The sequence below is a fragment of the Dromiciops gliroides genome, chromosome 1 (assembly GCF_019393635.1).
Source record: "Dromiciops gliroides isolate mDroGli1 chromosome 1, mDroGli1.pri, whole genome shotgun sequence".
NCBI classification, from domain to species: domain Eukaryota; kingdom Metazoa; phylum Chordata; class Mammalia; order Microbiotheria; family Microbiotheriidae; genus Dromiciops; species Dromiciops gliroides.
The window spans coordinates 192,143,061-192,159,400 of NC_057861.1; the positions used below are offsets into that span (position 1 = coordinate 192,143,061).

Genomic DNA, 16,340 nt, shown 5'->3' on the forward strand with positions numbered 1-16,340 from the left:
GGTGGGTAGTGTCAAACTTATTATTTATAGTGTTTAAAAAAATTGAGTTCCAAATCCTCTCTCTAGCTCCTCCCCCACAGAGAAGGCAAGCAATACATCAATTATGCATGTGAAATCATTCAAAACATATTTCCATATTAGTCATGTTGTCAAAAAGCGGGGGGGGATGGGGCCAAGAAAAACCAAAGCTAAAAAATTATACTTCAATTTACACTCAAGAGTTCATCAATTTTCTCTCTGGAGGTGAATAGAATTTTTAATCATGAGTCCTTCAGAATTGTTTTGGATCACTGTATTGATCAGAGTAGCTAAGTCTTTTATGATAATGCTGTTACTTTTTACAATGTTCTCCTGGTTCTGTTCATTTCACTCTAAATAAGTCATATAGAACTTTCCAGGTTTTTCTGCAAGCATTCTGCTCGTCATTTCTTATAGCACAATAATAGTATTCTATCACAATCATATACTGCAATTTAATCAGTCATTCCAACTGATGGGCATGCCTTCAATTTCTAATTCTTTGCCCCCACAAAAAGAGCTGCTATCAGTATTTTTGTACATATAGATCCTTTTCCTTTTATCTTTGTGGGAAATCAGCCTAGTGGTGGTATCACTGGGTCAAAGAGTATGCACAGTTTTACAGCCCTTTGGGCATAGTTCCAGATTGCTTTCCAGAATAGCTGAATTAGTTCACCAACAGTGCATTATTGTCCCAATTTCTCTACATCCTCTCCAATATTTTTTATTTTCCCTTTCTGTTATTATCAAATTTCATAGGTGTGAGGTGGTACCTCAGAGTTGTTTTAATGTGCATTTCTCTAGTCAGTAGTGATTTAGAGCATTTTTTTTCATATGACAATTGATACCTTTGATTTCTTCTTCTGAAAACTTACTGTTCATATCCTTGGACCATTTATTAATTGGAAATGGCTCCTATTTTTTTTTTTATAAATTTGACTTAGTTCCTTACATATTTGAGAAATGAGGCCACTATCAGAGAAACTTGGCTGTAATCCCCCCCCCCCCCCCAGTACCTGCTTTCCTTCTCATTTTGGCTGCATTTGGTTTTGTTTGGGCAAAACCTTTTTAACTTCATGTAATCAAAATTATTCATTTTACTTCTCGTGATCAGAAGATCTTGTTTGGTCACAAACTCCTTCTTTATTCATAGAACTAATATAATTTGTTTGCTTATATCACCCTTTATTGTCTAAATCATGTACCCATTTTGACCATATCTGATCCAAGTGTTTTGTGAAGTGCATGGCCAGGCCCCATATCTCTGCTCTCTTTGGGGGATGGCTCTGTTTCCCATATCTGTTCTTACAGACCAGGGCTTGGATAAGACTTCTGACTGCTGGACCTCAAGCTCACTTGTGACTTCTCTGATCATAGTTTTGGTTGGCTTCAGGTCCATTTGTCTGAGTTCACATTGACTTCCCTAACGATCCTTATTCCCAATTCTGCAGCCTTCCTTGTGTGACCCTTCTACCAATCTCCAATTCCTGGCATCTTTTTTTTTTTTTTAAACCGAATGGAGTTTACTTAGTTCTGTTTCTTTTTGCTTTTCTTTATCATTGTTCTTTATGAAACCCTTTAAAAATTTCCCTCTGGGTTTTAGTTAAGAGAGCTGGCTTCTCAGAGATGTTTCATATCACCATCTTAAGTGGAAATCTATATTTATTTTTTACTTTTCAATCTTTTGCAATCTGGCTTACAAACTCATCATGCAACTAAAGTTCATCTCTTCAGTTTCAACTTCTCAGCCATTTCCAAACCATTCAACCTGCACTATACCCTTCCCACCAGAAGTTGGACTCTGAGAGTGAATTTTCACTTTCTGTTACACAGAAACAAGCCACCATACCACTTCCCATACACATACCATTTATCCCTGTCCTCTGTCTCGCACTTTCCAACTCTAGCTCCCATGTATGTATTACCTTCTACTATTAGAATTTTACCTCCTTTGGAGGTTAAGGCTACCTTGCTCCTGTATTTGTATCCTTCAGGCTTAGTATAGTACTTACCACATTTTGTTGTTCACTCATTTACATCATGTCCTACTGTTTGTGACCCCATTTAGGGTTTTCTTGGCAAAGACAGTGGAGTGGTTTGTCATTTTCTTATCCAGATAATTTTATAGATTAAGAAACTGAGGCAAACAGGGTTAAGTGACTTGTCCAGGATCACACTGCTAGTGTCTGAGGCCAGATTTGAACACAGGTCTCCATCACTCCAGGGCTGGCACTCTATCCATGGCACCACTTAGCTGTCCTATTGCCACATAAAAGCATCTAATATTTTTTCTTTTATTCATTTCACTACTTATTTGCCAAATTCAATGATTTTTTTCTCAATCCTCATGAATCTTGATCTCTTGGCAGCATAAGATACTGTTGTCCACCCTGTCTTCTCTGGCTTCTTAGAATACTACTCTTTTGGTCCTTCTCAGACTGCTGGTTCATTATCCATATATATCACCTCACAATTGTGGATGTGTCCTGTCTGTCTTTCCTGGGTTTGTCCTTGGCTAAGGATTATAAATGGCAGAACTAGGGAGGAAATGCTTTCTAAGACCATAAGATGGCCCCTGGAAAAATGAGGAAGAAATGTAATGCTAATCTGGAGGAACAGGAAATAGGTCAGTATATTTGTTTTGTTTTGTTTTTTTTTAGTGAGGCAATTGGGATTAAGTGACTTGCCTAGGGTCACACAGCTAGTAAGTGTTAAGTGTCTGAGGCCAGATTTGAACTCAGGTACTCCTGACTCCAGGGCTGGTGCTCTATCCACTGCGCCATCTAGCTGCCCCAGGTCAGTATATTTGAAATATAGAATATGTGAGAGAGACAAATGTTAACCGGATCTCGATAGTTAGATTGTAGTGAAATCCTTTAAATGCCAAGCTCAGCCTACAACAATATGTAGCTACAGCAGATTCTACTAACATGCTTAGAGTATGTTGGTAGCTATGTGTACTAGACACCAATTGGGAGACTGTTGTTATATTTTACCCATAGTCTTTTCAGAGACTGGCTTAGCAGTTCACACAGTGAAAAAAATTAGATGAAGAATATACATTTCCAAGATTATAGTGTGGCTGAATGGATGTGTGATTCAATTTAATTTCTTAGTACATAGACCTTGGAAAGAAATTAAAAATGGGCAATGACCTGGCCCTAAAGATGAAAGAGATAAGAGCAGCTAGGTAATATTTAAGAAAATGCAGTGTGCTCAATAAGCAAAATCTCTTTCCTCTTACCAAAACCCATTTTTTCAACTCTCTCATTCTGCCAGTAAGATGCTATACGTCTATCAATCACAGAATCAAAATGACAAATGACCCCCAAAGCAATAGAAAGTCGCATGGTAGATGTAAATGAGCCATATCATATCAACAAAGACTTACATAAAATAAATAACAACGATGAAATCAAAGACATATATAACCCCAAAAGAAGGTAGGCTGGTTGTGTAGTAAGAGTGGTGAATATCCATCTTGTTGTAATATTTTGCATTAAAAGACTTAGAGAAAGGTCTCCAGCATGATTATCCCCTATTGAGGATTTATGTGGATCTCTTATTGAAGATTTAGCATTGCATAGCTTAAGAGAAATAACCTACACTCGCAAAACTGGATCTGAGGCCCAAGTCTTGTCTCTATCACTTGAGCAAAGTCAAAATATTTCTAGTCATAATCTCTTTCCTCATCTATAAAATGAGGGATTATACTATATGCCTCAAGGGTTTCAATCTCAATCTTGTGACCTTGTAAACCAATCAAATTACAGATCTAAATTAAAAACTTCACTCTTTCCCCAATAACATGTAAAGACAAATTTTAACATTCCTTTTTAAAAGAAAAAAATTCGCTATCTTTCCAAGGAGGTACCCTCTCCCTTTAATGGCAACCTAACCATCTAGAGGTACTATTTGAAACCAACAATCATCATAGAATTATAGTCACTGGGATTTGCTCTTTTATGTACAACAGCTACTGTCTAAGTTATGAATGGCAATAGAAATGTCTTCTCACTTCTGCTTTGTGTATCTAATTAAAGAATAATTTTCAGTGAAGACATTTTTCTAGTACTTGCCCTATCATAATTTCCTTTTTCTAGTGCTTTTGCTTTATTTAGACCTCTAGTAAATTTTGAAACTTGTGGCTATGTAAATACTGCTTATTAAGACTAATGATTTCTCCTGCACACAATGTCACAGTACTCCTGAAAACAATTCCAAGGGAGACTGTCACTGTGTGACAATAGATTGCAAAAACCAGGTGATTAGGGACCCTCTAATTTAATTATTTAATTATTTCACCTCTTCGACGTCTACTATGGTATTCTGTACTGTAAGAATTTATTGTGATTTGGGGACCCCCACCTTTGGCTAAGGTTAGAAAGCCTTAGGATACCTCACATGGCTCATCCCCCCCAATGGACCCCCCCCCCCCCCGCATGCCCCAGTATGCAAGCAAGCCTCTGGTGCATCATGCCCTGGGTTCCTCCGCCCAGCAGGAATATGCACAGGAAACTCAGGCGTGCCCCTGGGGTCCCTTGGCCCACCCAGGTGTGCCCTGCAAGAAGGCTCTGTGCCCCAGCTGGCCTTGGGTAGCTCCCCTGGGAGTGCCAGTGAATTAGCTTGGGAGGGGTGGGGGCAGCTGGCCTGAGGTTCCTGGGAGAGAGGGGTTTTTTTAAGAGACACAAGGGGTAGTGAAAGGGAGATGTAGTGAAGAAGTGGAGAGGTAGAGGTGCGACAAAATGAAGGGGATGATGAGACGTAGAGCAGAAGGGAGCGACGGAGAAAGGAGGCAAGCTAGAGTGAAGGGGGACGGTAGAAGGGAGCGATGGAGCGACCAGAGAAGGAGAGGGGTGGAGACGAGAACTGTAAGGCTGCAGCTACAAGGCAAGCAACTGGAGGAAGTGCGGGCACCAGCCACACCCACAGGCGAGAGAAGAGGGAGATTTCATGGTGGCAGGCAAGAAAGTTAAACACAGACAGGTCCTATGTCCTATTTTTCTTTATCCTTATCTCTAAGTTTATTCTTATCAATAAATTCTGTTTTTTGCTTAATTGAAAGGAGGCTTTTTAATCTCCTTTCTTGTTGGTCTGGGAGAAGCAGTTGGGGAGGGGGCAGGCCCTTACAAATTGGAAGCTCCAGGCAGATAGGAGAGGAGGTCACAGACTGGCAAGGCAGTAGGCAGATAATAGCCTACAGATAGGCAGCTAGAAGCTTTCAGATGCCGAGCCAGCTACAGCAACTTTCAGCACATAGCCTTACAATGTAGCCTCCAATGTTATCCACTGAATCCAACGAAACTGCTTTTTCCAAATTTACCAATGATCTTAGTTGCCAAATCCTCATTCTCCTTGACCTCTCAGCAACCTTTGACATTATTGATCTCTCTCTCTTCCTTAATATTCTCTTCTAGGTTTTTAGGACACCACTCTCTCCTTGCTCTCCTCCTACATAACTGCTCCTGCTCTGTCTCCTTTGCTGGATCCTCCTCCAGATCCCACCTTCTAGGTGTCCCTCAAGGATCAGTCCTGGACCCTCTTCTCTTCTCCCTCTATAATATTTCACTAGGTAATCTCAGCTCCCATGGATTTAATGACTATTTCTATGCTGATGATTTTCAAATCTACCTTGCCCCAATTTCTCTGCTCCAATCTTGCATCTTCAACTGCCTTTAAGACATAAACCAAATGTCCAGTAGACGTCCAAAACAGAATTCATTATTCTTTTCCCCAAATCTCTTCTTGCCTCTTACCTTCCTCATTACTGTAGAGGGTAACATCATTCTCCCAGTCCCTAAGGCTTGCAATTTAGGAGTCACCCAATATTCCTCACTATCTCTCATCACTCCATATTGTGAGAAAATAATGGGTTTTGGAACACCTAAAGGCCCCAGCTAGAGGGGATTTTGATTCGATTGACTGACTTTACTGATTAACTCACTTAAAGTTAATTCAATTAAAACCACACCTGAAAAAAAGACAAAAAACAAAAAACAAACACCCATACCTGCCTGGCCCTCAAGCAGGCCTGTTCTCAGAGGGTGTGAACTCTGACCTCAACACAGGACCACCCTCAAGTCCAGTGAACCAATGGATTTGGGTGATGCTAGCCAATTAGCCGGAAGCAGTGTTTAAGGACTGCCTCTCCTCTGGACTCAGAGAAAGCTTGCACGTTAAGTTTGGGTCTAGAGGTGGAGGACTTGGAGAAAGAAGCAGGACAGGCTGGAGCTCTAGGCTAGAGAGGCCTTTTCTTCTTAACTTTCTGACCCAGGTGTACTCTTTTTTACTAATACTTGGTATACTTTTTGTTTGTTTGTTTTTGGTGGGGCAATTGGAGTTGTGACTTGCCCAGGGTCACACAGCTGTCTGAGGCCGGATTTGAACTCAGGTCCTCCTGACTCCAGGGCTGGTGCTCTATCCACTGCACCATCTAGCTGCCCTGGTATACTTTAATAAATGCATAATGCCCCCAAACTGGTGCTAAAGCTCCTAATTTATAAGTAACAAATATATTAGAAATCCCAGCTAATTTTCCCCAAACTTGGGACAGAAATAAGGCAACCACATATAATTTTACTTGTTCACAATATCTGAATTTGTTTCCAAAATTTAATTTTTGTAAGACCTCTCAAACATGTCCCCTTCTCTCCTCTGATGTCACCACCACACTAGTACAGGCTCTCCTCATGTTACAGCTGGATAACTGCAACAGTCTGCTGGTGGATCTGTCTGCCTCAAGTCTCTCCCTACTCTAATCTAGCCACTAAAATGATTTTCCTAAAGTGCAGGTCCTATTTAATTACTCCTTGACTCAAACTCTGGTGGCCTTCTATTGCCTCCAGGACCAAATACAAAATGCTGTTTGGCACCCAAAGCCCTTTATAACCTAGCTCCCTCCTACCTTTCTAGTCTTCTTATATACCTTACTCCTCAACATGTACTCTGATCCAGTGACACTGGCCTTTCTGGCTGTTCTAGCAATAAGATACTCTATCTGGGCATTTTCTCTAACTATCATCCCCAAGCCTGCAATGCTCTTCCTCCTCCATTCTGATTACTGATTTCCCCCTGGGTTCCTTTAAATCTCAACTAAAATTCCACCTCCTACAAGGAACTTTCCCTAATTCCTCTTAATTCCAGTGCTTTCTCTCTGTTAATAACCTGTACAGAATTTTATATGTGCGTGCGCGTGCTTGTGTGTGTGTGTGTGTGTGTGTGTGTGTGTGTGTGTGTGTGTGTGTGTGTGTTCTGCCCTTCTAATGATCATAAGCCCCTTGAGGGCAGGGACTATCTTTTGCCTCTTTCTGTATCCACAGCACTTAACACAATCTTTGGAATATAATTGGGAGAAATGATTATTTTTCTATTATTAATCACCAAACTAGGCTTAACATCTTTTCCTTTCTATTTCCTCATTCAGGGACCAGTCCTAGTAGGTCAGTCAGTCAGTCTCTGAAGGGCAAGACTGATGAGATTGGCCTAATCCTCTAGGAACATTCTCCTCAATCCTGGACAGGACTCCAGCCAAGTAGGAGAATTTACTTTTGATTAACGTGTAAATAGAATCTAATCCAAGTGAACTGCTGCTCTAAAAGCAAAAGGCTCAAGCCACTGAAGCCCTCTTTCTCCTTCATTTTTCACCAGGAGTGGTCTGGGTGGGGATGGATTCCTGTGTCCTGACAGCTGAAGGCCGAGTCTCAAGATCAAGTTATATTCTCAGCAGGAGGAGCTGAGAACCTTTAGCCCACCTCCTCATTAGTAGAAAAAGTCCATCCACTCATTAATTGTTCACCAATCAGGGTTAATTTTCACCTGTTGGGGTATCTCCTTTTCCAAAGGTATTTAAACAGTCAGAGATCTCCATGGTTTGGTCATGGGTCACTGAGAGAGACCACTGACCATTATTTAATGATTATTTGCTAGCCTAATTAATAAACTGATTGTTAATTACCCAGAAACTCTGTCTTTTGGACTTTCCATTCATCACATAAATGTTTATTGACTAACAGGACCTTTAAAACATTGTTGAATTAAACTGACTATAAATGTAGTAAAACTAATAACCATTAAATGATTTTGAAGAAACTAGTTTCAAAAATGAAGAAAGACTTCACCAATGAGTCAAAACTAACCAAGCACGGCATTAGGATTTAAATGAGAAATTTTTTATTTTTTGTTGATGATATAATGACAAAGGTTGAGTGACCAATTAATTTGTTTGCCTGTGCTATATAAATCTAGAAGGTATGCTAGATCCCAGCAATCTGGAATCATCACATCAAACAGAAAACACACTTGATTTCAATTTTCAAAAAAGTCTTCTTAATAGCCCAACTCCAACCTATCTTTTTGGCCTTATTATAATACATTTATATGTTTCTTCCCTTTTGTGCTAGCCATAGTTCAGTCAAACTGGCATTCTTACTGTTTTTCATACATAATTCCTTTTTGATCTACTACTTTTGCACTGGCCATTCCCCATGTGTGGAATGCACTTCCTCTTCATCTCTGACTCTTAGGAGCCATAATTTACTACACGATTCAGCTCAAATACCACCTTATACATGAAACCTTTTCTCATCCTACCAGCTATTAGTGCCCTCCCTCTAGTATCACCTTATATCTATTTTTCACATAACTTTGTATTTTTCCCCCCAACAGAATATAAGCTCCTTGAAGGCAGAAACTGTTTTACTCCTGTCTTTATATTCTCTATGTCTAGCACATTATTGATTAATGTCAATGTGTAAGATCCTCTAAAACAGTCATAATCTAATACTCACAGAGCAATGAATTATAAACTATTAGAAAGCAAATGTTAGAGTCCTCTGACATACACAGTATTTTTACTTTCAATAATACTAATTATAATGGACTCAATTATTTGGCTAATGGCCAGTAACAGTACATTTAATGCCTCACCTCTGGAATAGGTGAGTTTTTCATCTTCAAGCATTTCTTTTCTTTCACAGGCAAACATAAATTTACAAGTAGGAGGGGTCATTAATTTTAAAAATATCTCATTCTTCTCAGTTCTCAATGAAAGACTGCGGTATGCATGAGGATGCTTCCTTCACTGTTTCAGACAAGTTTTTGTGAAGGAAAGATGAATGGTAATGATCACATTACCTTACCTAACGTAAAAAAAAAAATCTAGAATGCCCATTTCTTATTCCCTACATAAGCTCTAGAACTTGAGTCTACCTCACTTTATATCTGTTTTTTGGTGGGGTGGTTTTTTTTTTTGCATACCTCACTATCATAGTAACTTTTTTTAAAAATAAAAGTATTTTATTATTTTCCAGTCACATGTAGAGATAGTTTTCAGCATTTGTTTATATAAGATTTCCAATTTTAAATTTTTCTCCCTCCCTCTCCTCTGTCCCCCCTCCCCTAGACAGCAGGCAATGCAATATAGGTTATATATATCATAGTAACTGTTTCTTAAACCTCAATGACTAGTCCACTTTGTTAAATTATTGAGCTCAATTCAACCCCCTTTTAACATCTACCTACCTACTGATCTTACTATAAATTCTGGGTTCAAACGAAGTCTAATCACTCAACTACATAACCAATCAAATTAAATCCCCAAATCTTCCCAATGTGAGCCCTATGAAGTCTTCTGTACAGTTTGTCTAAATAAATGTAAAGAGGGATGGCTTCAAGTCTCCATGCCATCTTATTTGCCTTTGCCTATGTGAACCCAAGCTTGTCAATATCCTTCATAAAAAGCAGGGCCCTGAAGTGAACACAATACCCAAGATGTCGTTTGACTAAATATTATGAGTGGACTTTGCTGGCCAGTCCCTTCTGATACAGGCTGTAAAATCTGGATCACAATTTGAGATGCCATTCAAGTAAAAAATTCTGCCCAGAAAAGTAAGGGTTAGTGATGGACCAAGCCCTGTGTGGAACTGAATTAATTTTCTACTTATTAATATGGAAATTGCAGTGTGACCCACCTTTGGGGGAAAGTTCTGCTTGCTTAAGAAATTTCTTTGAAATCTATCACAACCACATTTAGCCTCTTAGCTTGCCTCTGACAAGTTCAAGCATTTTAACATCCTTTGTAACTTTTCTTAAGAAGCCTTACAAAACAGGCTTTGATGTTTCTTGTCTAAGGTACAGTAGCTTCTTCTAAGTTGCTCTTGAGACATTTAAGATAAACTTCACTGGGCAGGCTTCCTGCCCTCTGGTAAGAGCTTCTTCCCACGGATGCTGAACATGTACCCAAACTGAACTGTTCCCTAGACATATCATGCGTTCAGAAAGACTGTTCACAAACTATGCTGACCAATCAGCATTGTCTAAACTAAAGGATAAGAGAATATAAACTAGAAAACAAGGTTTGTTTCATTTTTGCATTTGTATTCAATTTTTGCATTGTATTCCCTAAAACATAGAAGGTATGGAATAAACACTTGTTGATTATGTGTATGAGCAGTAATTAAGCAAGAACTGGCACAACAGTAAATATGGCAATCCTCAAAGTATTACCAGTATTATTTTGCAAGTGACTATAAGTAAAATACTTATAAACTATAAACTATGTTGATAAACTATGTCAGAAGTGAAGCATTTATCTCCAGAAAGAAGAATAAACCAACTAAAGACTGCCATATTAGTTTCTGCTGTTCCTTCCCTGAAACATAACAAAATGACCCATTCCCAAATAGGCCAGTGACTGTATAATTGTGAACCTATCATGACTATGTGTTTTCTGTATACAAAGTACCTGTGGGAAATAGCACATATTAAAAAGCCTGTTTGTCACAGGGAGACACCCTTCTGTTTGTCAAATGACATTTCTCTCCTGCCTTGGTTTGAACCATACTGCCGTTACAAGCTAGCTGTTTACTGAATTGTAAATTGCAATCGTGTATAAGTTGTTCCATGATATTACAAAGCACAAAAAAGTAAATAAAGGAAAACTATTTAAAGAAAATATTTTTCTTGACTTCTCAACATAATTTTCTTTGACCATCACAAAAGTTTTACCCAGATATCTAAGTAAGATGTTGAAGTACATTTTATCTAATCCTGAACTCCAATGGTTCCCTATTTCCTCTAAGATAAAATAAAAAGCTCCTGTTTGGCTTTTAAAACATTTCATAAACTGCTCTCAATTGATCTTTCCAACCTCATTATACATTAGTCCCCTCATATCCTATGGTCTGGCCAAACGGGCTTCCTCCTTATTCATGTCACTCTATCTTCTATCTCCCTGTCCTTGTACTGCTATCTCCCTTGCCTGTAATGGACTCCTCTCTCTTTCTCTCTCTCTCTCTCTCTCTCTCTCTCTTCCACTACCCAGAATCCTCATGTACCACCACTTTCTACATGAAGCTCCTGATGCCAATGGTGAATGTCCTTTGTCTGTACTGACTTTGTATTTACTTACATGGGTACATGGTGCTTCCAACAGAATGTACACTAGAGAAGGATTGTTTCATGTTTTTAATCTGTATTGCATTTTTTATTTTTTCATTGTATCCTCAAGCATACAGTATTACTGAATAAATATTTGTTGATTACATATCTCAAGTCATTAAACAAGAGGAAGTATAATGGCAATCCTGAAAACAGTTTGATACCAGCATTACTTTACAAATATTAGACTAAAGTGGTACTATGCAGTTTCTAATAGGATTAAAATTAAACAAAAATGTTATTTTTTATGAGCATGGTCATTATTCTCAATCTAAATCTTACATAATTTTTCCCCTCTATAGCACAAAGCACTAAATTAATTTGGCTGGTTAAATTAAGAGTGAAAAGCATTCAAGAATTAAGAATTCAATTTCACCTTAACCAAAATAATTACTTGTAATAGGTGTTATAAATTTATATATGGGGGGCAGCTAGGTGGCACAGTGGATAGAGCACTGGCCCTGGAGTCAGGAGTACCTGAGTTCAGGTCCGACCTCAGACACTTGGCACTTACTGGCTGTGTGACCCTGGGCAAGTCACTTAACCCCAATTGCCTCACTTAAAAAAAAAAAATTTATATATGGTTACCACACAGTACCATAGAATGACAGAACTAGAAGAGCCCTTACATTAGATACCCAATTTCCACAAATTCCTAAATAAGTAAAACTTTACTGAAAAATAAGAGCCTTGTAAATCTGTGTATTACAACATTTTTTCAAAAATATATAGTTTTTACTCCATTAAATAAAATCTAAATTCATTTAAAAGCATTTCTGAATGCAGACTAAAAAAAATTTACCTATTATGCTATGGAAACCATTGTTAATACCCTTCTAGTTTAAGTTGACTAAATTGTGGTAACAATCTTAAGTCTTAATTTTAATGTTTAAGTTTCAGGGTATTTTTTCCCTCCAAGGAAGAAAACCACTATATTTAGCCTGTAGTTAAAAATAGACTGTAGATTCTATTGTCATTAGACCCACAATGCAACATTAAAAAAGTTAGTCTAAAATTATTTAACTGTCTAATAAAAGCAGCATAAAAGCTTCAGGAGCTAAATTCTCCACATAATGCAAGATAAAAAGTGAATTATAGAAGCTGAAAGGATATTAAAATTCATTAGGAAAGGTCATTATCACTATACTACAAACAGATATTTTTAACAGTACTATTAGTGAGTTTTGAGCCTAGGTCCACTTGTATTTGCATATGCGTAATGCAGTAAAAATAGCACCTAATGAGAAATAATACCTGCATCACAGAATGCAGACATGTCATCTTATGTCAACATCACTGAACAGTTTCATGGATCTAACTCAATTTAAAGTATTTCATGATGCCAGGAGTTCTGATATAAAGGAACATATAAACATAAAACCACCAACATAAATATAGTAGTATTTCAATTTTGTTTCTGCTATTTAATTACCAAAATCTAGAGAAATAAAACTCAGCTGAAGAAAGAATACACAGAAATAAAAGTGGTTATCAATGATTACCACTATCAATAACAGAACTTCTGTTTTAAATCTCTAAAACTATTTCTTTAGATTCCTGGCATTTGGTCATGGCTCACCTCTTTATCCATACTTTCTAAATCCTCTTTACAAAGTGTGTACAGCGGCATTGTCTCAGACATACTTGGCTGTCGTTTTCTTCTGGATGGACCAGGCTGCTCGTCTTCATCTTGGCTTGCTGGCAATTCTTCCTCAAACATCTGTTGTTGATGTGGTTGAACAACTCTGAAAAAATTTCACAGGTCCCATATGAGGAAAAATAGTGCATCATTTCAGCAATGAATCAGATTCTTGACTCTTTGGAATTCACAAATAGAGAAATACTAAAAAAGTGAAATTATTTAGTGTAGCAAAAAAAAAAAATCCTTACAGTTTCAAAACACTTTCTCCTTTGGGCGCTTTTCCTTCATTACTTATTTGCAATTCTGCTTACTCAAAAGGATTCAAGAAACCTCACTAAAACTGAGCCTACCTGAAAAAACCAGACACAATCATAAAACCTTATGAAATCAAGGACCTATGTTTAAATTCTGTCTTTGTCACTTGTGTGAAACTTTGGGCAAATCACTTAACCTCTCAGGACTTCAGTTTCCTCTGTAAAATAAGAGATTACCTCAAAGTTTCCTTCCATCTCTAAGACCATGTCTTAATAACCCCCCAATCCCTATAGGATTAGTGGCCCAATAAAATAGCTTTTGATGTTTGCTTTTCTTCAAGTCGAAGGGCATTTACCTTACACTGTTTGTCCCCTCATTATCCCCAAATTGTATGAAATTAAGAAGCAACTAGTCAACTCAGTTTACAAATAATATTAGGTGATCTACCTTTAAAATAGAAAACCCTAAATCTTTAGCAGCACCCACTATTAGTCAATGATGTGTGATAAAATAATGGAACTTGGCAGACACCTAGGGGTCCCACCTGATTGATTTAGTATTGTTTGAGGAACCTACTGAGTACCTACTTGGGATGATTAGATATAGGCCACACCTGGCCTGCCCTGAGTGACGCATACTGCTGACATCAGCAGGGGGACCAATCTCAGCCTTGCAGCTTGAAGGACCTCCCTTTTGGGGGAGGGAGAGAAAAGGTAGAAAAGAGAACGCTGAGGCTGGGAGCTGGCTTTCCTGTTGGTGAGCTTCTGAGAATGGACTGGAGAGGGGCTGCACATAGAAAATACGGACCCCAGGTGGTAAGTTAATAGACTACAGACCCCAGGTGGTGAGTTAATAGAAACTAGGCCAGCTCTTCAAATTAGCTGAGCTGGAAGCAAGTTTGGGGATGGAGTCAGTCTTTGCTAGAGACAAGGAGAGCTTATCCATTTTTCTCTTCTCCTATTCCCTTGTCCCTGGCTTTATTAATTTCACCTTTGTTGTATATTCTATTGCCATTAATAAAACCTGATTTGTCTTGGTGGAAAAGAGGCTGTTAATCTCCTTTCTTATTAGCCTGGGAGAAATACCTAAAAAGGGCAGTTTGGAAGCAAGGAAACTTTGGACCTAGAGGTCCCTCATTATTTTCTGAACTCTAATATTATGGTGTCACCCAATTAACTCTCCTCATATTAAATTTGGCCCCTACAGATGTCCAGGTGGGGCATTTCTATTTTCAACTTAGATGTCTGTTTGCTTCCTGGATACTCTAGTCAGAAAGGGACGAGTGTGGCAAAGTATTAAGTAATATTCACTCTTATTTCTAAAACTAATAATGGCTATCTTAAAGGGAAAAAAAAGATCACCCTGAAGTCCAAAGAGGATAGTAAACTAAATGATTAAACTGATGTAGAAAAATCAGCAGATACAATCTACTTAGTTATTGTTCAGTTGTTTCAGACATGTCCAACTTCTTCATGACCTCACTTGGGGTTTTCTTGGCAAAGATATTGAAATGATTTGCCATTTCCTTCTCCAGCTCATTTTACAGATGAGGAAACTGAGGCTGACAGGGTTAAGTGGCTTGCTCAGGGTCATATAGATAGGAAGTGTCTGAGGCCAGATATGAACTCAGGAAGAAGGCTGCCTGCCTTGATATTACTTTTCAAGCAACTGATAGAATACTAGTTGCAATAACAGAGCTAGTAAGGAAAGTAATGATCTTAGCTAGCAGAATTTCTCCAACATTAACTTAAGTACCAGCAGTTAAATTGGTTTATGATGTACTATATTTACATTCACCCAGAATCCTGGGATAAGATGGCCTCCAGCTTTCTTTAACCTGGTCTGTGGAAAGTACACAATTTAGGAAGATTGCTCAACTGACAGTTTTTCTGATGAGGGAATAATTTTCCATCTAGAGCAGGCTGAACATTAGGACAAAAATAATTAAAGATTGTGAACAGTAGTGAATTGCTGATGAAACCACTCTCAAAACAGAAGGAGCAATAAGTGATCAATGAATAAACATTTATTAAGCACCTACGATATGCCAAACACTGGGCCAAATACTGATAATTTACTCAAAACCTACAGTTTTTAAAAAAGATATTTTGGGACAGCTAGTTGGTGCAGTGGATAGAGCACCGGCACTGGAGTCAGGAGTACCTGAGTTCAAATCCAACCTCAGACACTTAACACTTACTAGCTGTGTGACCCTGGGCAAGTCACTTAACCCCAATTGCCTCACTTAAAAAAAAAAAAAAAAGATATTTCTTCTGCTGCTGCTGTTACTTCTCCCTTGGTCACTGACACTGTTACTTATTCTTTCTTACATTTTCTTCCCCTCTTCTGATTTTCCCCTTAACTACCTGTTTACTAAACTTATTTCAAATTTTTATTAATTTTATAGCTCCTATAAACTTCAAAAGATGAGCTAGAAAATATTTCTCTTTAAAACTAAACTACTTTTTTAGTTCTACATAAGCTCTTGTGTCTTCCACCAAGTCAATGACCCTTGATAGAAAAAAGAAGATTCTTCATTCTTCTGCCATTAAAGTAGAATCTGGTTTAAGGAGTTTAACTACTGAGGTTACATCCCACACACTAATTAGTTTGAATAAACACATGTTAAGTGCTTTATAAAGGCCTATATCTACTTTGGGTTCTCAGAACACTACTCTCTCAATACTACCCTCCTCTTGATTCTTCTCTCAACTAAGTTTAAGAAATTTTATGTCTTTCCACATCTCCAACTTGTGGTAATTGTCAGCCCTGTTTCTCTATTACGTGTGTGTGTGTGTGTGTGTGTGTGTGTGTGTGTGTGTGTAGGGGATTGGGGGGAACGACTCTTAGCAACTTGGAAGAAATATTGATACCATCTGGGTTGCAGGGATGAGAACATTATTCTTCTAGGCTATTTACATGCAATCATCCTGTAGACAGCTTGTGCATCTTTCTTTTGCTTTCTTAGATAAAAGGGAAATGTATGGAA

The 16,340-nt window shown here is 38.2% G+C and overlaps 1 protein-coding gene across 1 annotated transcript in view; it reads right to left on the minus strand.

Moving 5' to 3' along the window:
- The window catches only part of CTDP1 (CTD phosphatase subunit 1), a 155,611-nt gene that overhangs the window by 61,693 nt on the left and 77,578 nt on the right, over positions 1-16,340 (minus strand). Inside the window, exon 11 of the mRNA XM_043978917.1 lies at positions 13,034-13,199. Within this exon, the coding sequence (XP_043834852.1) occupies positions 13,034-13,199 (166 nt within the window). The remainder of the gene's footprint in view (positions 1-13,033; positions 13,200-16,340) is intronic.